Source organism: Neoarius graeffei, chromosome 8, assembly GCF_027579695.1.
Source record: "Neoarius graeffei isolate fNeoGra1 chromosome 8, fNeoGra1.pri, whole genome shotgun sequence".
NCBI classification, from domain to species: Eukaryota; Metazoa; Chordata; class Actinopteri; order Siluriformes; family Ariidae; genus Neoarius; species Neoarius graeffei.
In genome coordinates this window covers 51,485,117-51,513,104 of record NC_083576.1, presented here as the reverse complement: position 1 = coordinate 51,513,104, position 27,988 = coordinate 51,485,117, and the positions used below count along the sequence as shown (strand labels likewise).

The 27,988-nt window shown below is 44.2% G+C and overlaps 2 protein-coding genes across 3 annotated transcripts in view; one reads left to right on the top strand and one right to left on the bottom strand.

Annotated features, from left to right (window-relative positions):
• Positions 1-263: 263 nt before the first annotated feature.
• Positions 264-24,285, bottom strand: mospd1 (motile sperm domain containing 1). Its single transcript, XM_060927809.1, has 7 exons — positions 24,187-24,285; positions 19,553-19,830; positions 19,380-19,455; positions 15,058-15,121; positions 14,847-15,015; positions 722-883; positions 264-629 (listed from the first exon to the last, which is right to left on the bottom strand). Exons 2-7 carry the CDS (start codon positions 19,704-19,706, stop codon positions 598-600), a joined length of 657 nt encoding a protein of 218 aa, XP_060783792.1. The 5' UTR covers positions 19,707-19,830; positions 24,187-24,285; the 3' UTR covers positions 264-597.
• A 1,981-nt stretch (positions 24,286-26,266) lies between these two features.
• The window catches only part of ints6l (integrator complex subunit 6 like), an 83,183-nt gene continuing 81,461 nt past the window's right edge, over positions 26,267-27,988 (top strand). For both annotated transcript variants that reach the window (XM_060927807.1, XM_060927806.1), the window contains exons 1-2: positions 26,267-26,548; positions 26,666-26,743. In XM_060927807.1, coding sequence (XP_060783790.1) covers positions 26,438-26,548; positions 26,666-26,743 — 189 coding nt within the window. In that variant the 5' untranslated portion in view covers positions 26,267-26,437. The remainder of the gene's footprint in view (positions 26,549-26,665; positions 26,744-27,988) is intronic.

The following is a 27,988-nucleotide window of genomic DNA, read 5'->3' as shown; positions in this document are numbered from 1 at the left end:
CAGGCCTGGAAAACAGCATTGAGAAATTAATGTTAATTAACTGGATTTAGTCAACCATAAGATGGTACAATTTGAAAAATATATATTGTTTATTTTTCATGAGCATCAAATCATTTTTTGTGTGATTGATTGGAAACCAAACATGAAGCAGTACGAACAACATGGCTGATGTGGTGGACTCTAAAGATGTTCTCAAAACAAGCCACATGCATGTTCATTATCCGTTTTACGGCAGTAACAAAGCAGCACAGACACAAAAGATATGAAGTAAAACACATTTAATTTAACATATTCTTCATAAGTATGCACACAACCCTTTCCTGTCATCCCTGATAGTCAGCATGACTCCGTTGCCAGCTCAGTCAGTGTTTCTGGATGCCCACTGAAAGTACATCCCTCCCTTGCCCCATGACGTTTGCATCTTCATTGGGCGTACGTTTGTAATGCCATTGAAGCAGTTAGTTCCTGTTAAAAGGGTGGCTTTTATCTATCACATGGGCTCACCCCTTTTTTCACAACTCTTTTGGTTGTGCAAATGTCTATTTCCCCTCTTTTTCTTCAGTTCCTCCCTGTACAAAGTCATCAGACTGTGGCACTTCATGTGCGGAGGATAACCATTGTAAGAAGACCTGCATACAAAGAACAATCACAGGAAAATCAATGACTACAAAAATGCATTAAGAAAATAAAATACTTTGTAAAAATTCACAGTGCAACTCACCTAACACATAAGCAGCTACGAGTTTCTTATTAACACTTAAGTGGAGGTAGACAGGCACTGTGGATTCTGGCTCTCCCAGAGTAGGGAGCATAAGGGCAGCCATACACACGAGGCCCAACAGGACGGTTAGCAGGCTGGGGCCACCTGATGCTGCACGACTCTCTGTGGAACACATACACACATGAGTTTACAAATCATCACTGGTCATGAATTTGGCTCTCTATTGCTACCTAGTGACATAAAAAAGAACTGCAGGATCATATAGAAACCTATCCATCCATTATGGATAAGCTTGAGGGTCCTGGGTGAGCTGGAGCCAATCCCAGCTGATTCTGGGTGAGAGGTGGGGTAAACCTTGGCTAGGTCACCAAGTCTTTGTTTGCAAATCACATGACTTTTTGCCTCCTGGTTCACGTCTGGTTTCCAAGCGACGGGCAACAATCAAAGAGGGCGTCCGGGCCAAGAACGCATCCATCATCATCTTGTGGAAAACACTGCACATCTGACTATGTTAACGGACTAGAACCAAAAGCAAAATCGAGATATCAAGAAAAAATATATTTATGCGATGGATTGGACCACTACAGCTTTAAAAAAAAAAAGACTTTTCAAGCGATTTTAACAACATTCCAAAAATACAGTGTGGCAGTGGGGGCGTGGCCAAGCATCGGTCTGTGACCGGAGGGTGGAGTCGGGGAAGGTAAGTGGCAGAATCATTACACCTGATGTGAATTAACCTGTGTTTGTGTGTCTTCCCCAGTGACCGCGCCCTATTTAAGGAAGAGAGTGAGAGCAGAAAGGGTTCGCTCCCCAACCAGACGACTGGTGTGTGCGTGTGCATGTGTGTGTATAAAAGTATAGTTAAGGCTGAAAAGCTATAATAAATGGTTTTGTGAACTCAGTTCTGGCCTGCCGTCCTTCTGTGCTCCACCCACCCTCCGAGTTGCTACAGTGGTGCTGAAACCCGGGACTTGGAGCGCCGAAGCAGAACAGCCCCATGGAGTCCTCCCCTTTCGCCGAGCTGGTCCACGCCCTCGCCACGGCCCAGCAAAGCCAGCACCAGGCACTAGTCACCCTCCGGAAGGAACAGGAACAGCGGTTCGAGGCCCTGGTGCTGGCTCAGCAGGAAGAGCGACAGGCACTCCGGCACCTCCTCGTGTTGGCGGGGTCCACCGCTGCGGGACCGTCCCCCTTCACCCTGATGAAGATGGGCCCGCAGGACAACCCCAAGGTCTTCCTCACGCTCTTTGAACAGGTTGCAGAGACTTCAGGGTGGCCGATGGAACAGCGCGCGGCGTGCCTCCTCTCCCTGCTAACGGGAGAGGCGCAGCTGGCCCCGCTACAGCTCCCTGCCGACAGCCGGCTGGCCTACGCGGACTTTCGCCGGGCCGTCCTCCAGCGTGTGGGACGCACCCGCGAGCAATAATGGCAGCGCCTCCGCGCTTTGCGCTTGGAGGAAGTCGGCTGGCCGTTCGTGTTTGGCCAGCAACTCTGGGACACCTGCGGGCAGTGGTTGCGGGCAGTGTTTGCGGGCCGACAACCGCGACGCCGAGGGGATCATCGACCAGGTGGCACTGGAGCAGTTCATCGCGCGTCTACCAGCCAGAGCTGCAGAGTGGGTCCAGTGCCACCGCCCGGCGTCGCTGGATCAGGCAATCGAGCTGGCGGAGGACCATTTGGCGGCTGTCCCGACGGCAGGACAGCAGACAACCTCTTCTCTCCTCTCTCTCTCTCCCCCTCTCCTCCTGTGTCTCATCCTCGCCCCGTTCCCCCACCGCGGAGGCAGGGGCTGGCCCCACCCCAGCCGGCCGGCCCCAGCCGGCCCGCCGCACCCGCGGTGCCCTCCCGTTTCTCCCGTCTGTGTCTGTCTCTCCCCCCCCCCTCAGGTGAGTGAGCCCCAGAGCACCAGTGCAGAGAGGAAGCCCGGGCCGGTTTGCTGGCGCTGCGGGGAGCCAGGCCACCTCCAACAGCAGTGCTCGGTAATGGAGGTGGGCGCGGTGGTTCAGATCCCCGACGCGCCAGGAGCCGCCCTCGATCGGGCCGGAGCGTATCGCATACTGGTGAGTATCCAAGGGGATACATATCAGGCGTTGGTGGATTCGGGTTGTAATCAGACCTCAATCCACCAAAACCTGGTGCAAGACAAGGCATTGGGGGGAGCACAATTGGTGAAGGTGTTGTGTGTGCACGGGGATGTTCACAGCTACCCTTTAGTGTCGGTCCACATTTTTTTTCAAGGGGAAAAATTTATAGTAAAGGCAGCGGTTAATCCTCGCCTTACCCACTTGATAATTTTGGGGACGGATTGGCCGGGATTTGGGGAATTAATGAATCACCTAGTGAAGAGTGGGTCCTGCCATAGTTTAATAAGGGGAGGTCCCGGTGTCGCGTTGGCGGGAGCAGCTGTCACAGAGCCGTCTACGTCAGCTCCGCGTCAGAGTGAGGAGCCGCCGGCCCCTCCTCTCTCTCTTGGGGAATCCCTCGCGGATTTTCCATTAGAGCAGTCGCGAGACGAGACTCTGCGGCATGCATTTGACCAAGTGAGAGTAATCGATGGTCAAATGCTCCAGCCAAAAGCCAGCCTGTCCTTCCCCTACTTCGCGATTATGAAGGATAGATTATACCGAGTGACGCAGGACACTCAAACTAAAGAGCAAGTCACGCAGCTTTTGATTCCGAAGAGCCTGTTTTGCTGCATCTGTTTTGCTGCATCTGAGCCAGGACGGCTTGCCATCATTGATGGAACAATGAATTCTGAATTATACCAGCGAATTCTAAAGGAAAATGTCAGGACATCTGTCCATGAACTGAATCTCAAGAGAAGGTGGGTCATGCAGCAAGACAACGATCCCAAGCACACAAGTCGTTCTACCAAATGGTTAAAGAAGAATAAAAGTAAAATGTTTTGGAATGGCCAAGTCAAAGTCCTGACCTTAATCGAATCGAAATGTTGTGGAAGGACCTGAAGCGAGCAGTTCATGTGAGGAAACCCACCAACATCCCAGAGTTGAAGCTGTTCCGTACAGAGGAATGGGCTAAAATTCCTCCAAGCCGGTGTGCAGGACTGATCAACAGTCGAACCCCGAACCCTCTTGATGTGAGGAAACAGTGCTAACCACTGTACCACCGTACTGCCCCCACCTAGAAACATTTCTACATACTGAATACTAGGCATACATTAATACCCTTTTTCTCCCAAACGGAGTACAAATATATGTTTTTTGGCACTTGCCAAAACTAATAGTGAAATGAGTAGCCTAGTTAGCATTAATCAACTAGGGAACATGTACAGTCACTCAAGGAACATGTATTTCACTTTATGATTCCCTGTTTAAACAGTGTTCACACAGATGTGCTACTAGATTCATTCTTTGTAGTTAGCTAGTTGATTTTAAAGGGCTGATGACACAAACATGACTCTATGCAATTTCTTAAATAAACTATACAACATGGCAAACATGTTAGATTTCTGTTATAATTACGTGAAAAGAAGCTGTTGTTACGCAAATAATATCCAACTTTTAATTGCACAGCGCAAGAAAACTGGGTCCGTGGCTCGCGGCCATGTTGTGACGTCAGCGGAAGAACACGCTGCGGTTCACTGGCTGTTCTACTCTGGTTCTACTCAATGGAAATGGCGCATGAAAACGCCGGTGAACTCTCTAGTGCTAGCTCTTCCTCTTCTGGGAGTCTAGAATTGTGTTGATCTCTTCCGAATAGAATCTATGATAGTCTACCCTCTTTACCCTTTGCCTCTCGTTGCTAGGCGGCAGTTACATGAAAGCCGCAAGCTTTCACAAGCAAATACATGACTGATATCACGCTGACTTTATGATTACATTTATGATTATCATGTAGAATCTATAGCTCTACGTACCTTTATCTTATGTCATTTCACAACACATGTTCTGACAGGAGGACTGTCTTTGGATCCGGCATAGCTACTAGTAGACCCCCTCCGGAATACTGGCAGTATTGCCAGATTGGGAGGTTTCCCGCCCAGTTGGGCAGTTTCAAGTGCATTTTGGTGGGTTTTGAACATATTTTGGGCTGGAAAACTTCAGCAGTATCTGGCAACAGATACTGCTGACGTTTTCCAGCCCAAAATATGTTCAAAACCCACCAAAATGCACTTGAAACCGCCCAACTGGGCGGGAAACCTCCCAATCTGGCAACACTGTGTAGGCACTGCTGATGGTAGTAACACACGTTTGTGCTGAACTGAACACCCAAGAGATTCTTTTAAGCTGGGAAGGGTGTCAAAACAATCCAAATCGAAGTGTTCAGAGCACAGGACGGATGTTGGTAAGGGCTCCCACTTGTCACGAGTGCGCCTGACTTGCTTCACCCACTTCGCATGCAGCTCGGGATCTCTGGGAAACTTGAATAAACTTACCCCATCCTTGTGGGTTTTGGAGCAAAAGCCGGCAACACAACACGAAGGCATAATAACTATATATATATATATATATATATATATATATATAATAATGTATAATAATGTCTAATAAAAATACTAATAATGATAAACTGAACACCTGTCGCATCAACAACAAACTGGTAAGTTAGGAGGAAGGTTCTTTCGCTGACGTCATATAGCTCCTCCTCCTCCTTCGTCTCCTGGGTGCTGCAGCCCCGTCAAATTTGCCCAAATAGCCGCGTTTATCATCATAACTTGTAAAATAGGTGCCTTCGTGAATTAATATACGGATCATCGGGAATTACTTTTTATGCTATAAAACATCACCAAAGATGTCAAAAACGTGTCATCAGCACTTTAAATAAAGTGCATTAGCTACCTGGTGCAATGTGGATTGGGTGGCAGTCGAAGGCAGGGGCCTCGACGACCTGATCCCCGGACACAGCGGCTGACTGTTGGGACATGGAATGTCACTTCGCTGGGGGGGAAAGAGCCTGAGCTTGTGCGGGAGGTTGAGAGGTACCGGCTAGAGATAATCGGGCTCACCTCCACGCACAGCTTGGGCTCTGGAACCCAGCTCCTCGAGAGGGGCTGGACTCTCCACTTCTCTGGAGTCGCCCGTGGTGAGCGGCGGCGGGCTGGTGTGGGCTTGCTTATAGCTCCCCAGCTCAGCCGCCATGTGTTGGAGTTTACCCCAGTGAACGAGAAGGTCGCCTCTCTGCGCCTTCGGATTGGGGAGAGGGCTCTTGCTGTTGTTTGTGCCTACGGCCCAAATAGCAGTATAGAGTATCTGGCCTTCTTGGAGTGCCTGGGAGAGGTACTGAGGAGTGCTCAGACTGGGGACTCCATTGTGTTACTGGGGGACTTCAATGCTCACGTGGGAGATGACAGTGACACCTGGAGGGGCGTGGTTGGGAGGAACGGCCTCCCCGATCTGAACCCGAGTGGTGTTTTGTTATTGGACTTCTGTGCTAGTCACGGTTTGTCCATAACAAACACCATGTTCGAGCATAGGGGTGTCCATAAGTGCACGTGGCACCAGGACACCTTAGGTCGGAGGTCAATGATAGACTTTGTAGTCGTTTCATCTGATCTCCGGCCCTATGTCTTGGACACTCGGGTGAAGAGAGGGGCTGAGCTGTCAACTGATCACCACCTGGTGGTGAGTTGGATCCGCTGGCGGAGGAGGAAGCTGGACAGACCTGGCAGGCCCAAACGTATGGTGAGGGTCTGCTGGGAACGTCTGGCCGAGCACTCTGTTGGGGAGGTCTTTAACTCCCACCTCCGGGAGAGCTTTTCCCAGCTTCCGAGGGAGGCGGGGGACATTGAGTCTGAGTGGACCATGTTCTCTACCTCCATTGTGGACGCAGCTGTTCGGAGCTGTGGCCGCAAGGTCTCCGGTGCCTGTCGTGGCGGCAATCCCCGAACCCGGTGGTGGACACCAGAAGTAAGGGATGCCGTCAAGCTGAAGAAGGAGCCCTATCGGGCCATGTTAACCTCCAGGACTCCCGAGGCAGCTGACGGGTATCGGCAGGCCAGGCGTGCTGCAGCTCGGGCAGTTGCGGAGGCAAAAACTCGGAACTGGGAGGAGTTCGGGGAGGCCATGGAGAAGGACTATCGGTCGGCCTCGAAGAAATTCTGGCAAACCGTCCGGCGCCTCAGGAGGGGAAAGCAGTACTCTGCCAACACTGTTTACAGTGTCCCCCGTAGTATTCTGTTGGGGGTGCTTCAGGAGTATGGGGTTCGGGGCTCTTTGCTAAGGGCTGTCCGGTCCCTGTACGAATGGAGCAGGAGTCTGGTTCGCATTGCCGGCAGTAAGTCAGACCTGTTCCCAGTGCATGTTGGACTCCGGCAGGGCTGCCCTTTGTCACCGGTTCTGTTCATAATTTTTATGGACAGAATTTCTAGGCGCAGCCAGGGGCCAGAAGGAATCCTGTTTGGGAACCACAGGATTTCATCTCTGCTTTTTGCGGATGATGTTGTCCTGTTGGCTTCTTCAAACCAGGACCTTCAGCATGCACTGGGGCAGTTTGCAGTCGAGTGTGAAGCGGCTGGGATGAGAATCAGCACCTCCAAGTCCGAGGCCATGGTTCTCGACCGGAAAAGGGTGGCTTGTCCTCTCCAGGTTGGTGGAGAAGTTCTGCCTCAAGTGGAGGAGTTTAAGTATCTTGGGATCTTGTTCACGAGTGAGGGAAGGATGGAGCGTGAGATCGACAGGCGGATCGGTGCAGCCTCCGCAGTGATGCGGTCGCTTTACCGGTCCATCGTGGTGAAGAAGGAGCTGAGCCAAAAGGCGAAGCTCTCAATTTACCGGTCGATCTACGTTCCGACTCTCACCTATGGTCATGAGCTTTGGGTAATGACCGAAAGGACAAGATCGCGGATACAAGCGGCCGAAATGAGTTTCCTTCGCAGGGTGGCTGGGCGCTCCCTTAGAGATAGGGTGAGAAGCACAGTCACTCGGGAGGAGCTCGGAGTAGAGCCGCTGCTGCTCCACATCGAGAGGAATCAGCTGAGGTGGCTCGGGCATCTTTTTCGGATGCCTCCTGGACGCCTCCCTGGGGAGGTGTTCCAGGCATGTCCCCCCGGGAGGAGGCCCCGGGGAAGACCCAGGACATGCTGGAGGGACTATGTCTCTCGGCTGGCCTGGGAACGCCTCGGTGTTCTTCCCGAGGAGCTGGCCGAGGTGTCTGGGGAAAGGGAAGTTTGGGCTTCCCTGCTTAGACTGCTGCCTCCGCGACCCGGTCCCGGATAAAGCGGAAGAAGACGAGACGAGGCGAGACATTAGCTACCTACATTAGTTATGGTGTAGGACTGCAATGGAGATCTGGTTTTGTTTCACTTTGGAAAAGCACTTCTGTACAGTTTTTTTTTTGCCCCAGTTCTGTACTGTCAGAGTTTTACATACAGTGACATGAATGTCATCTTGGATATGAATGTCATGGCAATATTTGGGTTTTCAGTAATTTCTTTCAACTGTTCTACTTCTGTGGCAGAATGTACAGCATACATCTAAAAAAAAAACACTAGAATTTGGTGCACAAGTTTGAATTTTCTTTGGATTTTCTGAAATCAACACAGGGTCAAAATTATACATACAGGGTCAAAAAATTTTTATATCAGTCACACCTAATATTTGGGTAAAGCGTCTCTTCACAATATTCACCTTGACCAGACATTTTTGTTTACCATGAACAAGCTTCTGGCAGAATTCTGGTTGGATATTTCATGACTCTTCATGGTAGAATTGGTAGAGTTCAGTTAATTTTTTTTTTCTTGGCATGGACTCGACTTATAAGCACGGTCCATATATTTTCAACTGGGTTGAAGTCAGGACTTGTTTTAAGCTTAATGTTAGCCTGCTTTATCCTCCACAACCAGCTCTGATGCGTGTTTGGGTTCATTGTCCTGTTGTAAGCTACCAGCTATAGCCAATCATGATCACTAACAGGAAGTTAAGAGACCTCAGCCTTGGCAAGATAAGAGACATTTTGGAAGTTTCAGCACCTCTGAATTAATAATCTAAGTGAGTGTATGTTAATTTTTGACCCTGTGTCGATTTCAGAAAACCCAAAGAAAATTAAAACTTGTGCACCAAATTCTAGTGGGTTTTTTTAATTAAAGATGTATGCTGTACAATCATTTTGCCACAGAAAAAGAACAGTTCAAAGAAATTACTGAAAGCCCAAATATTGCCATGACATTCATATCCAAGATGACATTCATGTCACTGTATGTAAACTTCTGACCACAACTGTAACTACAGTGTAAATAAAGCACATCTTGTTGTCTTCACTGGGGCAGAATTCTTGTCGTCAAGAACAACATACTGGGTAAGGGCTGTTATTTTCACTTTGGTGCTGCTAGTAATAAACATAAAACTCAGCATGAGGAGTTTAAGATGTTTTATTGGGTTACTTGTATTTTAGGAAGATACTGTAGTTCCTCCTCTTTATATTTTTGCTGAGCACAGTGTGCATTCTGCTGTGCTTTGATTCCCATAATTAATCACGAAATGCTTTCAGACTGCTGTCATTTGGTGCCGTCTGCTTGTTAGTAAGACAACATACACTAGGCTTACATCACAGTGTCAGGTGGTAGCAGATGTTGGTATTGAAGCACTTTAAGTACAAAATCAATGCGCATGGTACTGGACCAAGATCTGATACCATTATCGGTATCAATGCATCCCTAGTGAATACTAAATTTACAGTTGCAACCAGAAATTTACATACAATTTAGAAAAAGACACTTTTTCCCCTCCATGTCTGACAGTAAAATTGAGGGAACTTTTCCTGTTTTAGGTCAGTTAGGATCCCTCAATTTTTTTTTTATTTGTAAAATGTCAGAATAATCAGCGAGAATTTTTTTTTAGAGAATTTTTAATTACTTTCATCAAAGTCAGAAGTTTACATATACCTGGTTAATATTTGTTAGAATTGCCTTTGAACTTTTTAACTTGGATTAAGCGTTTTGGGTCGCCTTCCACAAGTTTCTCACAACATCTTGCTGGAATTTTGGCCCATTCCTCCTGACAGAACTGGTGGAACGGAGTCAAATTTCTGGGCCTTCTTACTCACACATGCCTATTCAGTGCCAGCCACAAATTTTTTATAGGATTGAGGTCATCTTGGGCGGCACGGTGGTGTAGTGGTTAGCGCTGTCACCTCACAGCAAGAAGGTCCGGATTCAAGCCCCGTGGCCGGCGAGGGCCTTTCTGTGTGGAGTTTGCATGTTCTCCCCGTGTCCGCGCGGGTTTCCTCCGGGTGCTCCGGTTTCCCCCACAGTCCAAAGACATGTAGGTTAGGTTAGCTGGTGACTCTAAATTGACCGTAGGTGTGAATGTGAGTGTGAATGGTTGTCTGTGTCTATGCGTCAGCCCTGTGATGACCTGGCGACTTGTCCAGGGTGTACCCCGCCTTTCGCCCGTAGTCAGCTGGGATAGGCTCCAGCTTGCCTGCGACCCTGTAGAAGGATAAAGCGGCTAGAGATAATGAGATGAGATGAGATGAGGCCATCTTTGTGATACCTTCACTTTGTTGTCCTTAAGCCAGTTTTTGCAACTAATTTAGAGGTATGCTTGGGGTCATTGTCCATTTGGAAGACCCATCCATGCCCAAGCTCTAACTTTTTGGCTGATGTCTCGAGATGTTGCTTCAATATATCCACATCATTTTCTTTCCTCATGATGCCATCCATTTTGTGAAGTGCACCAGTCCCTCCTGGAGCAAAGCAGACCCACAACATGATGCTGCCACCCCCATACTTCACGGTTGGGATGGTGTTCTGAGGCTTGCAAGCTTCCCCCTTTCTCCTCCAAACATAACGATGATCATTATGACCAAACAGTTCAATTTTTGTTTCATCAGGCCACAGGACATGTCTCCAAAAATTAAGAGCTTTGTCCCCATGTGCAGCTGCAAACTCTAATCTGGCTTTTTTATGGTGGCTTTGGAGCAGTGGCTTTCTGCTCGCTGAGTGGCCTTTCAGCTCATGTCGGTACAGAACTCGTTTTACTGTGGATAATGATACTCTCTTACCGGCTTCAGCCAGCATCTTTACAAGGTCTTTCGCTGTTGTCAGAAGCCGTCTCCTCCAGTATGATGGCTGTGTGCTCCCATGGTGTTTATACTTGTGTATTATTGTTTGAACAGATGAACGTGGGACCGAGGCATCTGGAAATTGTACCCAAATATGAACCAGACTTGTGAAGATCCACAATGCTTTTCCTGATGTCTTGGTTGATTTCTTTTGATTTTCCCCATGATGTCATACAAAGAGGCCTTTGTGTTGGAAAGTGTGCCTTAAAATACATCCACAGGCGTGCCTCCAATTAATTCAGATGATGTCAATTAGCCTGTCAGAAGCGTCTAATGTCAAAACATCATCATGTGGAATGCTCCAAGCTGTTTAAAGTCACAGTCAACTTAGTGTATGTAAACTTCTGACTTTGATGAAAGTAAATAAAAATTCTAAAAAAAAATTCTGATTATTCTGACATTTTACAAAAACAAATAATAATAATAATAATAATAATAATAATAATAATAATAATAATAATAATAATTGGGGGATCCTAACTGACTTGAAACAAGAAAAGTTTCCTCAATTTTACTGTCAGACATGGAGAAAAAAAAGTTTGTGTCTTTTGCTAGACTGTATGTAAACTTATGGTTGCAACTGTAATTCCTTCCAAATGTAATTAAAATAAATTAGGTTAAATGTATTACAGCGTAGAGGTCTGCGCGGGACAGAATTTTCAGTCCCGCTCCCGCATTGTGCAGTCCCGCTCCCGCAAAGAATTTTCAGTCCCACTCCCGCATTGTGCAGTCCCGCTCCCGCAAAGAATTATGATTTTCAGTCCCGCTCCCGCCCACTCCCGCAAAGAATTATGATTTTCAGTCCCACTCCCGCCCACTCCCGCAAAGAATTATGATTTTCAGTCCCGCTCCCGCCTGCCATATTTTGTCCCGCTCCCGTCCGCAAATCCCGCATGATGCAGACGTTCGCGTTATTTCTCACGAAAGTTCTTGTCATTGTTCATGTCATCAACAACAGCTCTTCTAAATTTGAGTGCCCTATCATCTACATGACGTGACACAGTTGTTGGATGGGGCAGAATATCTCGCACATCGAATTTGCCTATTGTAGCTGCCGTGTCAACTAAGTGTTGGGCTAACTGAACTAATCCCCGACCAGCGATGCTGTCATACGGGCGGAGGTCCGCAGCAACAAAATCAACGCATTTCTCCACGGTCTTTGCCTTCAACGCATCTGTCACTTTTGCGTTGTTCCCTCTGAACTCCAACAATTGTTGTCCTTTTAAGACAGTACATACATGGCGATTCAGGCCTGATGTACCTGATTTATGGCCGTTGTATGTCAGAACCTTTTGGCACTTATCACAACAAGCAAAGGGCAGCTGATTTCCCTCTGCATCGTACATGAGTGAGAACGACTTCCAAATGTCTGATTTCAGGACTCTTGACTTTTTAACGGTAAATGTACCTCTTTTTAAAGCAGCACTTACTTCTGAAGCACTGTGAGCTTCACTAGAGGAGCTCTGCTCTTCTGCCATGATCGGAGATCTCAAACACGGAAGAGCAGAAAAGAATCGGAAACGTACGCGAGATTAGACCACATCCGCAAATTTAGGCATCTTAAAATGTTTTTATTAATGCCAAATAAAATATCCAGCACAAATTACCGTATTTTCCGGACTATACGTCGCTCCGGAGTTTAAGTCGCATCAGCCAAAAAATGCATTATGAAGACGAAAAAAACATATATACGTCGCACCGGACTACAAGTCGCACTTTTTTGAAGGGTTATTTTATCCATAGAATCTGTGATTCTATCTGATAAGCGGCGCGTGGTTACTGTGCGACTGCATTATTTATTTAATAAACGAACAGCTGAGCAGTGATAACGCGCCTTTTGCCCTGTAAGTAGCCTAGTCTGATTATTTTAAATATCTACTACTATCTTTAATACTATCACTATCGTTATTACTAATAGCCTATATTATTATTATAACTAATATTAGTAGCCTATTACTGATGCATTAATCAGTTTGCTTTTAGAATATTTTTACCGGTAGGGCTTATTATCGCCCCACGGCTCTTTCATCTGTGTTATTAAAGCTGTAGTCATCATCGAGGAGTGTCATTCTTCATTTTTGTCGAATTTTATTTCATCAAATCAGAGGTCAAGTAGGCTATAGGTATATCATCTCCAAAGACAGGTACGGTAGTAAAAACAACCATCTAGTGAAAAAACAACAACAACAACCGCTCAGAGAAAAAAACAGGCAGAAAGTGCGCCTGCCAGTTAACGTCATATCAGATAAAAACATTAAACGTTATTCAGACCATTAACACCATAACATCAGAGAAGAAGAATAAAGTTCATCTTGGAAGGAGAGTTATTTTTAAAAATGCAAAACAAAATCATTTATAATAGCCCAGAGAAAAACTGGCTGAATATGTACCGTAACATCAAGTTATTCAATAGCCTATAGGCCGAAAATCAGGGCTTAATTTGAGCCGGAACATGACGGAACAAGATCCGTAACCTCCGTTGTCGGATCCGGCAGCTATTTTCATTTCATTCGGTGTTCCGGCAGCTATTTAAATGGATCAGATCACTTCCGTGACCATCACAAAGGGAAAAAAAATCAAACAATAAATTAAATAAGTAAATAAAAATTTGTTTAGTGTTCGGTTTTGATTTTGATATCTGTTGTTGATTTCTCTCCTATGACATCCACAAAATCTATGTGAAAGGGGAAGGGGGGGGGACATGGGGTGTATACTTCCGCTCAATAGAACACCGGGTTTTTTGTAGCCGTTAGCTTGCGCTGTGGAAAAAATGGCAAAAAAACAAGAAAGCTTACTAAAATTTTTAAAATGAATTCTCCAACTTGTTTTGTAAACCCTTTATTTCTTAACTATTACTTGAATTGATTGCACTTATGTTTGCTGGCACTGCTTTTAATGAGCAGGAGAAAAACAGGGAGGGCTCGGAAAATGACCGCAGGTTGGAATCGTACCCGGGTCCCCGGATTTATGGTATGGCACCTTATCCACCTGAGCCACGAAGTCCCGCTAGCACTGCTTTTAAATACCCTACTTAAATCCTTAAAATGAGTCATTTAACTCATGTCTTGTGTGATCTGATCTCCAATGGTGAAATAAACCGGTTGTGATGAGTACAGTCTGTTATTTTAGAAGATAAATTTAATATATAATTTAATATATAGCCTAATAAAAAAATAATATTTATAACATAATATCACGACATATTACTGTCTGTAACTGTTCGTCACTAAAGCGTTTACTAAGATCATAATGTCTGATATTATTATTTTTTTTTACACACACAATAGGCGTGTGTGCGTAAAGTTGTAGTAAACCACCCCCCGCCTTTTTTTTTTTTGAGTCGCCGGACCCACCCACCTCCTGCGTTCCGGGACCTCCCACTTCACAAATTAAGCACTGCCTAAAATCATTACAAAACTTATTTAAATAACTATAGGCCTATCATTAATAATAAAACACAAGTCAATCAAGTTTATCAAGCTGACGATTTCACTCCAAATCAGCAAATCCATTGAATTCCTCATCCTCAGTGTCGCTTCTGAACAACTGCCAACTCCAGCGGCAGACGAAGCGCCGTTTCCTCTTCTTCTGCGTGGCTGTTGTCAGACTCAGCATCAGCTCCAGTTAGTCCACGGTGAAAAAACAAAACAAAACATATATACGTCGCACCGGAGTATAAGTCGCATGGCCAGCCGCCGAACCATGAAAAAAAGTGCGACTTATAGTCCGAAAAATACGGTATATATGATAGACATAAATTAATAATTTATAAATTTTATTTTAAACACGTTTTTAGTTAGCGGGACTGCAGCTTATCACCTCTCCCGCCCGCTCCCGCATTGTGCACTCCCCCTCCTGCCCGCAATGAGCTTTCAAAATTTGTCTCGCGCCGCACTGCTTTGCGTCGGGTCCCGCGGGTCTCCCGCGGGAGTGCAGGGTTCTATTACAGCGTTCCACTGTATGTAAACCAATGGTTAGAATCAAGTTCAACAACTCAGCTTAAAGCAGTACATGAAATTAATAGAAAACAAAAGAGGATGCATTTAAATTTCCCATGCTTCCAAGTCTCATGAGATTTCACAGGTCTAGTACAGATTGTCACTACCTGTCTGGAATGCAGTCTGCTCAAAGAACAAGCTGTCAGTGAGCTGCTCTTTCATCCTGCGCTCCTCCTCCTGGGGCCGGCTTTGGGGCTGCTCCTGAGCTGCTGAGGGCAGCAGTGTGGCCATCACCTCCTTCCGGCCCAGAGCTTTCCTCTGGCTCTGCTCAGACACCTCCTTCCGGCCCAGAGCTTTCCTCTGGCTCTGCTCAGACACCTGCAGCCGGAACTTATCGATCACACCATAGTGGCAGGCCCGCACGTCTCGGTGCCGGATCACTCTGTGCGGTGGAGGAAGTGGCAAGAGGTCAAAAGTGGAAAGATGATGAATCAACCCTTATAGTCATGGGGTAAAGAAAGTATACCCTCCTTCAAGTCTCGGTTTTCATTTATCAGGGCCAAAATAGCAATTGTGTGGTCCGCACCAACTTCTATAAACAAGCAAACAACCTCAAGTGATGACAAAAAAGCAAAACAAATTTCAATATGTAGGCATAAAAAAAAAAAAAAACAGGTGGGGGGAAAAACAAGTACACCCGATAATTCAGTAATATGAACCACATTTAGCAACAACTTGAAGTAAATGCTTTCTGTAGGAATTTATCACTCTTGTACTGTTTTGGTGAAAATTTACAACATTGCTTCAGTTCATTGATGATTGAGGGCATTCTTTTGAGCACAGCTCTCTTAAGATCCTGCCACAAAATCTCAGTGGGGCTGAGGCCTGGACTTGGCCATTCCAACACCTTGATTTTTTTCTTCTTTATCCATTCATATGTCAATCTGCTGTTGTGTTCGGGATCACGGTCTTGTTGCATGACCCAATTTCAACAGATGGCCTCACATTTGTCTCAAGAATATTCTAGTATATTGGCATATCAATAAAAGTGGAGTTCATATATTCTCAATGACTGCAAGTTTCCCCAGGTCCTGTGGCTGCAAAACAAACCCAAATCATCATCCCTCCATCACCATGTTTCACAGCTGGTATGAGGTGTTTGCAGTGATATGCTGCATTTGGTTTTCACAAAACGTGGTACTGTGCATGATGACCAAACATCTCCACCTTCACTCATCAGTCCAAAGTATATTGTTCCAGAACTTTTGTGGTTTATTCAGATGCAAATTTGCAAACCAGAGTCATGCTCCATATTCTTTTTGGAGAGAAGGGGCTTTTTCCGAGCCACCCTTCCATGAAAGTTACACTTGTTCAGTCTTTTTCTGATTGTGTTGTCATGAACATAAACATTTAATTTGCTCACAAAGGCCTGTAGCTCACATGATGTAGCTCTTGGTTTGTTTGTTTTTTAATAATTAATATCACTGAGCAGCGGCATGGTGGTGTAGTGGTTAGCACTGTCACCTCACAACAAGAAGGTCCGGGTTCGAGCCCCGTGGCCGGCGAGGGCCTTTTTGTGTGGAGTTTGCATGTTCTCCCCGTGTCCGCGTGGGTTTCCTCCGGGTGCTCCGGTTTCCCCCACAGTCCAAAGACATGCAGGTTAGGTTAACTGGTGACTCTAAATTGACCGTAGGTGTGAATGTGAGTGTGAATGGTTGTTTGTCTCTATGTGTCAGCCCTGTGATGACCTGGCGACTTGTCCAGGGTGTACCCCGCCTCTCACCCATGGTCGGCTGGGATAGGCTCGAGCTTGCCTGCGACCCTGTAGGACAGGATAAGCGGCTACAGATAACAGATTAACAGATGGATGGATGGAATATCATCATTGAGCATTAAACTGTCTGACCTTAGACTTAATTTGCTGAGACAACCATTCTTGAGAAGATTGAAGAGCCTTTAAGGCAGCTGTCATTTGTAAACAGCCCTTCGTACTGTAGAATGGTGAATTTCGAATCATTTGGAGATGGCCTTATAACCCTTCACAGATTTATGAGCAGCAACAATTGCTTCTCTGAGGTCATGGTTGATGTGATTTCTTCTTGGCATGATATAGACAAACACCAAACTGCCAAAAGTTCTGGTTTCATAGAGGTAGTCACACTTCTTGGTGATTAACTAATCTTGTGCATTTCATTAGTAATACCTGACTGTTCATTTCTTTCTTAATGACTGTGGAAGTAGGGTGTACTTATCTTTTCACCACCCGGTTTCTGAATGTTGGCATACTTTTTGGGAAAAAATTAAAACATATTGAAATCTGTTGTGTTTTTTTTCTGTTGTCACCTGAGATTATTTGCTTGTTTACAGAAGTTGGTGATGACCACACAATTATGTAGGCTCTAATAAATAAAAACATAGAATGGAAGAACTGTGTAATTTCTTCTTCCCCCTTATGACTGTATGGTCAATTCATTCATATATATATATATATATATATATATATATATATATATATATATATATATATATATATATATTTCATATTCATATATATATACACACACACACACAGTGGGGCAAAAAAGTATTTAGTCAGCCACCAATTGTGCAAGTTCTCCCACTTAAAAAGATTTAATTTGCCACATGATATAGCTCTTGGTTTCTTTGTTTTTTTAATAATTAATATCACTGTAATTTTCATCATAGGTACACTTCAACTATGAGAGACAGAATGGGGGGAAAGAATCCAGGAAATCATATTGTAGGATTTTTAATGAATTAATTGGTAAATTCCTCGGTAAAATAAGTATTTGGTCACCTACAAACAAGCAAGATTTCTGGCTCTCACAGACCTGTAACTTCTTCTTTAAGAGGCTCCTCTGTCCTCCACTCATTACCTGTATTAATGGCACCTGTTTGAACTCGTTATCAGTATAAAAGACACCTGTCCACAACCTCAAACAGTCACACTCCAAACTCCACTATGGCCAAGACCAAAGAGCTGTCAAAGGACACCAGAAACAAAATTGTAGATCTGCACCAGGCTGGGAAGACTGAATCTGCAATAGGTAAGCAGCTTGGTGTGAAGAAATCAACTGTGGGAGCAATTATTAGAAAATGGAAGACATGCAAGACCACTGATAATCTCCCTCGATCTGGGGCTCCACGCAAGACCTCACGCCGTGGGGTCAAAATGATCACAAGAACGGTGAGCAAAAATCCCAGAACCACACGGGGGGACCTAGTGAATGACCTGCAGAGAGCTGGGACCAAAGTAACAAAGGCTACCATCAGTAACACACTACGCCGCCAGGGACTCAAATCCTGCAGTGCCAGACGTGTCCCCCTGCTTAAGCCAGTACATGTCCAGGCCCATCTGAAGTTTGCTAGAGAACATTTGGATGATCCAGAAGAGGATTGGGAGAATGTCATATGGTCAGATGAAACCAAAATAGAACTTTTTGGTAAAAACTCAACTTGTCATGTTTGGAGCAGAAAGAATGCTGAGTTGCATCCAAAGAACACCATACCTACTGTGAAGCATGGGGATGGAAACATCATGCTTTGGGACCAGGACGACTGATTTGTGTAAAGGAAAGAATGAATGGGGCCATGTATCGTGAGATTTTGAGTGAAAACCTCCTTCCATCAGCAAGGGCATTGAAGATGAAACGTGGCTGGGTCTTTCAGCATGACAATGATCCCAAACACACCGCCCAGGCAACGAAGGAGTGGCTTCGTAAGAAGCATTTCAAGGTCCTGGAGTGGCCTAGCCAGTCTCCAGATCTCAACCCCATAGAAAATCTTTGGAGGGACTTGAAAGTCTGTGTTGCCCAGCGACAGCCCCAAAACATCACTGCTCTAGAGGAGATCTGCATGGAGGAATGGGCCAAAATACCAGCAACAGTGTGTGAAAACCTTGTGAAGACTTACAGAAAACATTTGACCTCTGTCATTGCCAACAAAGGGTATATAACAAAGTATTGAGATGAACTTTTGTTATTGACCAAATACTTATTTTCCACCATAATTTGCAAATAAATTCTTTAAAAATCAGACAATGTGATTTTCTGGATTTTTTTTTCTCATTTTGTCTCTCATAGTTGAGGTATACCTATGATGAAAATTACAGGCCTCTCTCATCTTTTTAACTTGCACAATTGGTGACTGACTAAATACTTTTTTGCCCCACTGTGTGTGTGTGTGTGTATATATATATATATATATATATATATATATATATATATATATATATATATATATGTGTGTGTGTGTGTGTATATATATATATATATATATATATATATATATATATATATATATATATATATATACACCACATCGTACATTGTGTATTTGTCAGACCTTCTATACTTTTTTTTTCTAATTACATTCTCCTAATTGCATTTTAGGTATCAGGTTAGGGTCATTTTAATCTCACATAAAATAAACCTGTCTTTGCAAATGTACAAAAATCACCAAAAGCTGATTTTGGACACTGTCATGAGGCAGATGTCAAAACATGTCCTTCACATATTTTCATTAAGATAACGTTAACACACAAGGGTTTTTATTTAAAAGCTATACTCAGGTCTACCCATTTTATTTTGCTATAAAATTAAAAGTGAAGGATTGGATCAACAATATATTCCACGTTAAGTGGTTAACTTAACAGTTAAGGAATTCATTAAGTCGCTTACATGTCTACACAGCATTGTGGCTTCACAGCACCGGTGGCATCCACTACCGCGTACTTATTTGGTGCTGTGCACAGAACTGAGAGGGCAAAACAAACAGTTAGTTACATGAGTGCACCATTTGTAGTATCCTGAAAGACAGTCATGTATTGCTTGCAAACTTGTGTGGATCTTACCTTTGAACTTGAGTGCAAACTCATAAGGGTTGTAGAGGGTAAGCACCTGCTTGTGTGAGGCCTGCTCATCTGCATAAAAAAACAGCTCAGTGGGGAACACAAACACTGGAAGTCTTCCTTCCACTAGGTCGGGCTGCTGGCTGTGCTGATGCATTGGCACAGACTGAGCAAACCTAGCCTTTCAGCTTATACTCTCTTTTGAACTCAGAGTGTGCAGAAGCTCCCTTAAACATCAGCTGGCCTTGCTCAGTTAGTTCCTTAGCAGCATGATGATTCGCCTAAAAACCAAAAGGACACCTTTCTTAATTCCTAGCAGCAAAACAGAAGCCAGTGTACCAAATGCTGTTGGTGAAGAAATGAAAGCTTTATCTCACATACAGTAGGATATGCTGATCATTCGTAATACATAACAGATTAAAAAAATAATAATTCCCATCCCAAGCATGTAAAGATGGTCTTAAAGGTACACTTAGCATATGTATAGAATAGAATGCCTTTATTGTCAGTGCACAAAAATGTACAACGAAATTTAGTTCATCATAGGAGAGTAAAGCCGCCGCATACGTGTGCGCCGCCAATCTTGGGCACGTCAGCCCAAGGCCGTCCCATGTTAACCTAACTGCATGTCAAACCCACGCAGACACGGGGAGAACATGCAAACTCCACACAGAAAGGCCCCCGTCGGCCACCGGGCTCGAACCCAGAACCTTCTTGCTGTGATGCGACAGTGCTAACCACTTACACCATCGTGCTGCCGTACAGTACACCGACTATTGCTTATTTGTAAGCCCTTCTCTACCATATTTGTCACTGAGAATTAGGTGGCACAGATTGCTGCAACGTTCTCAGCACAGCAGTGATACTGACATGGCAGTGTGGGTTGCACTGGTACGAGTGTATTATTTATTTAAATGTTTATTTGATGTGGACATTGGACAAACCAGATGCATTGTTTGAGTGTTTTAGCACAAGTGCTAATTCGCAACACCAGTCCACAGGAGGCTTTGAAAAGACAGAACAAATGAAATATAAAGAATAAGAAAAGGGAAAAACAATCAAGAAAAAAAAATGAGAATGCAAGCATTTTTCAATATTTAGTTCATATAGAAGCCACAAAACAAAAGCAATATGATCAAGCAATTAATCGATTAAGAGAATTCATGCGAACACTGTTGTGTAGATTTTAACCATTGTTTAAGTCCTTTGTTAAAAACATTTATATTGGTCTCTAGTTGGAGCTCAGTAGGTAGAGAGTTCCAAAGTTTAGCCCCCCTTACAGAGAGAGCAGACTGGCAGAAAGAAGTCTTACATCTTGAGACTAGACAATCACCACAGGTGGAAGCTCGTGTGACCGCTCTATGAGAGCTCGGACACCTGATGACCACTTCAGAAAACAGTGTCGACACATGGTTATTTAGACATTTAAAAAGGAATCTAAGAGTACTAAAATTAATAAAATTTTCAAAAGTGAAAAGGTTGTGTTTCCTTAATATGCAGCAATGATGCCATTTCACTGGTTTCCGGTCCATAATTTTTATGGCTTGCTTGTATATTGAAACTATGGGTCTCATAGTAGTTGCAGAAACCTGTGACCATGTTGTGATACAGTATGATAGGTGAGAAAAAAATCATTGCATGCATATATAATTTTCCAGCTTGATGTGACAAGTTCCTTCTAATAAAACGAAAACAGTTCAGGTTTGGTCTGACCTTATTACAAATGTACTTAACCTGATTATCAAATTTTAAGTGTTTGTCCAGGATAATACCGAGATACTTAACCTCGTTTACCACTTCAATGAATTCCTCCTTAATCCTAACCTCAAATACATCATGAACAGGCCTGTTATACGTGGAAAAGAATATGGACACTGTTTTTTTTTTAACATTAAGAGTTAGGTCAAGCCATTCAGATATGTGTGATAGAGCCTGCATCAGATGCTTGCCCGCCAAGCTGGGTGTCTTAATAGACACATAAATAATCGTGTCATCAGCATACATCTGGCAGTTGACACCTGGGCAGCAGCTTGGTAAGTCATTGATGTACATTGAGAACAGCAGTGGACCAAGCACAGATCCTTGTGGTACCCCCATGTATGCTGTTTGCATACATATTTGACTTCATCCCATTAACCCTGACATACTGCTGTCTCCCCTCTAAGTATGATTTAAACTACTTCAAAGATTCAGGCGACATTTTGAACTGATTTAATTTATTAAGTAAAACATTGTGGTTAACAGTGTCAAGGGCCTTTTTTAATCCAAGAACACTGCCCCTACAATATTTCCTTGATCAAGAGAAGCTTTGATCTTCTCGAGCAGATAACAATTTGCTGATTCTGTGGAGTGTTTTTGTCTAAATCCAAATTGCTGTGAATTAGACTCGAAGTGCTCCAATAATTGCTCGGCTACAATCTTCTCTAGTGGGTGGCACGGTGGTGTAGTGGTTAGCGCTGTCGCCTCACAGCAAGAAGGTCCGGGTTCGAGCCCCGTGGCCGGCGAGGGCCTTTCTGTGCGGAGTTTGCATGTTCTCCATGTGTCCGCGTGGGTTTCCTCCGGGTGCTCCGGTTTCCCCCACAGTCCAAACACATGCAGGTTAGGTTAAAGGAACAGTCCACCGTACTTCCATAATGAAATATGCTCTTTTCTGAATTGAGACGAGCTTATCCGTACCTCTCCGAGCTTTGCACGACCTCCCAGTCAGTCAGACGCGCTGTCACTCCTGTTTACTCCTGTTACCAATGTAGCTAGGCTCAGCATGGCCAACGGTATTTTTTGGGGCTGTAGTTAGATGCGACCAAACTCTTCCACGTTTTTCCTGTTTACATAGGTTTATATGACCAGTGACATGAAACAAAGTTCAGTTAAAAAAATTGAAACGTGGCGATTTTCTATGCTATGGAAAGTCCGCACTATAATGACAGGCGTACTAACACCTTCTGCGCGCTTCGACAGCGCATTGATACGGAGCTCCGTATCAATGCGCTGTCGAAGCACGCATAAGGTGTTAGTACGCCTGTCATTATAGTGCGGACTTTCCATAGCATAGAAAATCGCTACGTTTCAATTTGTGTAACTGAACTTGTTTCATATATCACTGGTCATATAAACCTATGTAAACAGGAAAAACGCGGAAGAGTTTGGTCGCATCTAACTACAGCCCCAAAAAATACCGTTGGCCATACTGAGCCTAGCTACATTGCTAACAGGAGTGACAGCGCGTCTGACTGACTGGGAGGTCGCGCAAAGCTCGGAGAGGTACGGAGCAGCTCGTCTCAATTCAGATAAGAGCATATTTCATTATGGAAGTACGGTGGACTGTTCCTTTAACTGGTGACTCTAAATTGACCGTAGGTGTGAATGTGAGTGTGAATGGTTGTCTGTGTGAGCCCTGTGATGACCTGGCGACTTTCGCCAGTAGTCAGCTGGGATAGACTCCAGCTTGCCTGCGACCCTGGAGAACAGGATAAAGCAGCTAGAGATAATGAGATGAGACAATCTTCTCTAGTACTTTTGAGACTACCGGGAGGATGCCAATAGGCCTGTAGTTACTACAGACAATAGGCCTGTAGTTATCAAGCACAACAGAGTGTACACACTGGTTATAAACATACCGACCCTACATGTCACTGTCTGTATCACTGTGGAGCCGAGAATGGGCCAAAATACTGTCTAGTCAGTGAAGATTTTGTGGTGGTCTGTTCCCATGACAAAAAGGCTAATAAGTGTATGAACAAGGTAGATGTTGCCAAGAATCTGGAAACCCCCAGGAGTTATGTGGTTTTGTTTTTGTTCCTGGACATATTCTGTGCCAGATACTGAATAAAAGGTAAACCAAAACAGCTTTTAAGACATCCTAGAACAGTTTTTTTTTTTAAATAACGTCACAAAGCGTTTGCTAAGTGCTCACAATTCTGGCAGCTACACGTGGCTAATCACGTGACCATGTTTACAGACATAACTAGCGCGTGCGGTATTCCAATACTTTCAACATTTGCTTCAACAAGCCATGACAGCAGTGTAGATTATCCAGCTGGTAGATTATGATTTAAATTAACAATTATTTTATTAAAGTACTCAGACGAATACAGCCTTCGTGAAAGTATTTAGGGTAAATGACGTTTTATCGATATATATGCTGTCCAACATACCGAGCGAGGAGCTAGCATGAGCTAGCATACCATAAACAACCTGCTGCTTTAAGTATAATAATAATAATAATAATAATAATATTTTTTATGAAATGGCACTGGGTTCGCACTAACAGTCATGGTCTTACATGTTTGTTGACCACACTATTTTAGCCACCTAGCATTTGGTTAACATGAATTATATCCCAGTTAGCTAATGTAGCTAAACACTATGACGTTACAGAGCTTCGGATTTTTTTTAAATAATAAAGTTTAACTATAATAATAATGATGATGGTGAGTCTACTAATATGAAGAACAGCATGCTAATCCACATATGAGCTTGTATATGTCTCATTCCATACAGGTTGCTGATCAGCTGTGACTGCTAGCCTGATGAAATGATGTCCTTATTCACCCGGATAGACATGGTCGTAACGAAATAATTTTATTATCTGGTCACATGTATATCATTGTCTTAATTAACAGGAAATTTTATTTTACCTTTCTCTTGATTATTGTTGCTGAAGTGAGGTATTGTTCAAATCCCACCCTTGTTTTTCTTTGTCAGTGCGCTGCAGCTCGCGCTCGGAATTCTGGGATGCCGGAGGGCGTTCGTTTCGTTCTATGACGCAACGAATCTCCGTATTATAATAATAATAATAATAATAATAATAATAATAATAATAATAATAAACGTCTACATGCTGTACTCTTCCTTGTTTATGATCGGGTTGTTACACTTGGCAAGGTTATATTAAAGTATCAGTCGGAGGAGAAGAAGAGAGAAATAAGGAGGTGGTGCGGTGGATGGCAGATTAGACACTAAGGTCATTAGAACGTTATGACAAATTAAAAATTAGCACAGGCCAAAAGAAAAAGCAGGATGCATAGACTAAGCTTGTCGTTGGTTTAGAAACGAATAGGCTACACAGGCAGTCGGACAGAAAAACACTTCATACAATAGCCTACTGCTTCCTCCTTCAAGGGCAATTCCCCCTCTATTGTCCTGTGGTTACTTTCTTGTCATCTAAAAACTGTATATTTAGATTGTACCTTATTGTCCTGATAGCTATGCTTAACAATTCTGACCTCCATTATGGTCTTGTAACTGGATTGTGTTCATAGTGTGACCACAGTGCCCTTGTGGATTCAACTTTCCACCTCGGAAGCAAAAACAGTGTAGGACTTTAAAATGATTTCTGGCTCATAATACTGCCAGGATTCATTAACGCTAGAGGTTGAGAGGGCGATCTGATAGCTCCTCCAGAGTTAATGAATCCTGACAGTACATATTATGAACCATAAATGAGACAAAGGATGCGGTGAAAAATGTCTTCTGGTAAATATACTATAAGCATAAAAGAACTCAAGGGCTGCCAAACAAATGAGAAGTCACGACAAAGCTACAAGGGTAGGTCTTTACTGTGGATCTCCTACCTGCATAAATAATAATAATAATAATAATCATAAAAGAAAGACGCACGTGTAGAGTGTAACTGCAGATGTTCAGTTTAGTTGTACAGTGGAAACAAGTATGTTTTAATGTGCAGTAATTTGAAAGAGCACACCCTTTCACAATTGGAACAGTTTGTCCGACGATGAATATTGGTCACACTGTATGCATGGTCAGTTTAAATTTCAAGTTTAAGAAGTTCAACAGGAAAACCCAAATATGTTATTATCTTGGCTGTGTCGGCAGTGGGCGGGGCTTTGCTGTTACATGAAGCTGTCCTAAAGAGAAGCTATAAGAATGTGATGTGGATCGCCGCTTCTGTAGCCTTCTGGTGTCACATACGTAGACGAGATATTAATAATGTCCTTTTCACCTTTAACCGAAATACAACCTTCCGACTTAAATGCTGAAAAAGATATCAAGTTTAAATCCTCGTGGCCACGTGAACGAACACATGTCCCAGGGGTTATATATGACTGTCGCTATTATATCTCGTTATCGTTCGATATGTTGTAAAAACGAGCAGGATCCCCCTCCCCCACTTCTGCAGTGTTCGGTGTACTTGCAAAGGGGCAAGTCCGGAGTATTTGTGAAGCCTAATTTGCAAGAAAGCAACGTTTTGGAGTCCTCAAAGCAGTCATGGCGCTTTTAGATACTGTAAGCAAGAACAGGGAAAGGTTCAGGGATAGGCGTAATTATTATTATTAAAAAAAAAATCGCATTGATGAGCACCGAGCAGTTCCCCACCCCCATCAAGACAACTACTATTAAAGGACGACGTTCTGGTCTGAATCATCTGAAAACTGTCTGAAGCGCGAATTATTTAAAAAAAATAAAATTACAAATGTCTGTCACAGTGTATCCAATGGCGTATCATACTCGTGTTTAGAGCTGAAGTGAAGAGCCCGACGTGCTTGCGGTCCCGCTCACACACCAAGACGGAAGAAAAAGCGTGAGGCGGGTGAGAAGCGCTCAAAGCCCTCATTGCATATTCATGATCAGAGGGCGGGGTCATTGTGACTTGGCTCAGCCAATCGAGTGTGAGCGGCGGAGCGAGGGCGTGCCAGTCTGTTCGGAAGAGAAGTTGTGTGAGCGCGAGCCCCAGCACTGCTCAGAAAAGACAGATAGAGAGTCAGGCGGCGGCGGCGGCGAAGGGTGGCAGTGCGACCCTCTTTTGGAGGGGAGGGGGGGGTCTGATTATAACAAAATATAACACACCATATATGCATGCCCAGGCCGGTCATATGCCGATCATAGGGATTTTAGTAAACATCTAGAACTATATCTATACATTTCAAAATGCCTATTTTACTTTTCCTGATAGACACGTCCGCTTCTATGAATCAGCGCACATATTTGGGTACGACGTATCTGGACATTGCTAAAGGCGCGGTTGAGATCTTTATGAAGGTAAAGAATAATTTTACCCCGACTTTTACCGCTTACTGTTGTACCTTGTGGCAGTTAAGGATCCCTGTGTTAGGATCAAGTCGAAATTAATGTGTATTGTTTCGTTTTCTTTAACAGCTGCGTGCCCGAGACCCGGCTAGTAGAGGCGACAGGTACATGCTAGTTACATTTGACGATCCGCCATACGGAGTAAAGGTAAATAAATGCTGCTAAATTGTTTGTATGTGGTTAAATCCTAGTTTTTTTTCTGACAGTGAGACTCTACTGTCCCTTTGATTCGTAGCATCGGGTCAGACGGCTTCCCGGTGACGAAAAACGGCTATTTTTTGTTAAAATACCCGCAGACGCGGAGCAGCGCAGCCTCTGAACATGGCGGACATTTTGCTTTTGTGTTGGGAAGCTCTCGGGCGCTTAGATGGAGGCGGAGAGATTTATTATCTACCGTGACGTATCGCATGACGCGATAGTGGGCAAACTCGCCCCGGATTGGACAAGCGATCTGCCCTTCTCCATCGAGCCCGCCTCTCCCGGCGCGCTGTGGCTGACCTCTACGCCTTCTTATTGGCCAACAAAGACTAAACAAATCAAAACTGATTTGATTTGTGAAAAGCCATCAATAAGAAAATGAGAGTGCATTTCACTTAGAGCCCCCCTCCCCCCCATTGGTTAATTTTTCATTGACTACAGTCGAGTTCATATTTATAACAAGCATCATTCTGCCTTCTCCATTCACTTACTTCTCTCCATTTGAGTACATGAATCACCCTCCCATTTTGAGACTGTTTCCCGGTGTCAAATCCCATGAAACCACATAACAAACTGCCTTCCACTAAAATTACATGATTTGCATTGCTTAAACAAACAGCCTGACAGAGATGGAAAGTTCTCATTGCTGTGTGTGACCTGCATAAGGTGATGCTGACATTACATACTTTTGGTCTGGCTGCCCTTTTTTAAACATTTCTCATCTCATTATCTCTAGCCGCTTTATCCTGTTCTACAGGGTCGCAGGCAAGCTGGAGCCTATCCCAGCTGACTACGGGCGAAAGGCGGGGTACACCCTGGACAAGTCGCCAGGTCATCACAGGGCTGACACACAGACAACCATTCACACTCACATTCACACCTACGGTCAATTTAGAGTCACCAGTTAACCTAACCTGCATGTCTTTGGACTGTGGGGGAAACCGGAGGAAACCCATGCGGACACGTGGAGAACTCCGCACAGAAAGGCCCTCGCCAGCCACGGGGCTCGAACCCGGACCTTCTTGCTGTGAGGCGACAGCGCTAACCACTACACCACTGTGCCACCCTTTTTAAAAATTTATTATTATTATTGTTTTTTTAATCTTCCAGTTCTCAAAATGATCATCTCAGTTTTCACAAAACCCCACTGAACCCTTAGAATTGGCTACTGTAAATAAAATGTTGCTTTAATAA

Coding starts and splice junctions, on each gene's coding strand:
- mospd1 (XM_060927809.1), bottom strand. CDS start 19,706: ATGCATCAGCACAGCCAGCAGCCCGACCTAGTGGAAGGAAGACTTCCA. Junction 19,456..19,552: donor GTTTGCACTCAAGTTCAAAG/GTAAGATCCACA, acceptor TTGCCCTCTCAG/TTCTGTGCACAGCACCAAAT. Junction 884..14,846: donor GCAGACTGCATTCCAGACAG/GTAGTGACAATC, acceptor TGTGTTCCACAG/AGAGTCGTGCAGCATCAGGT.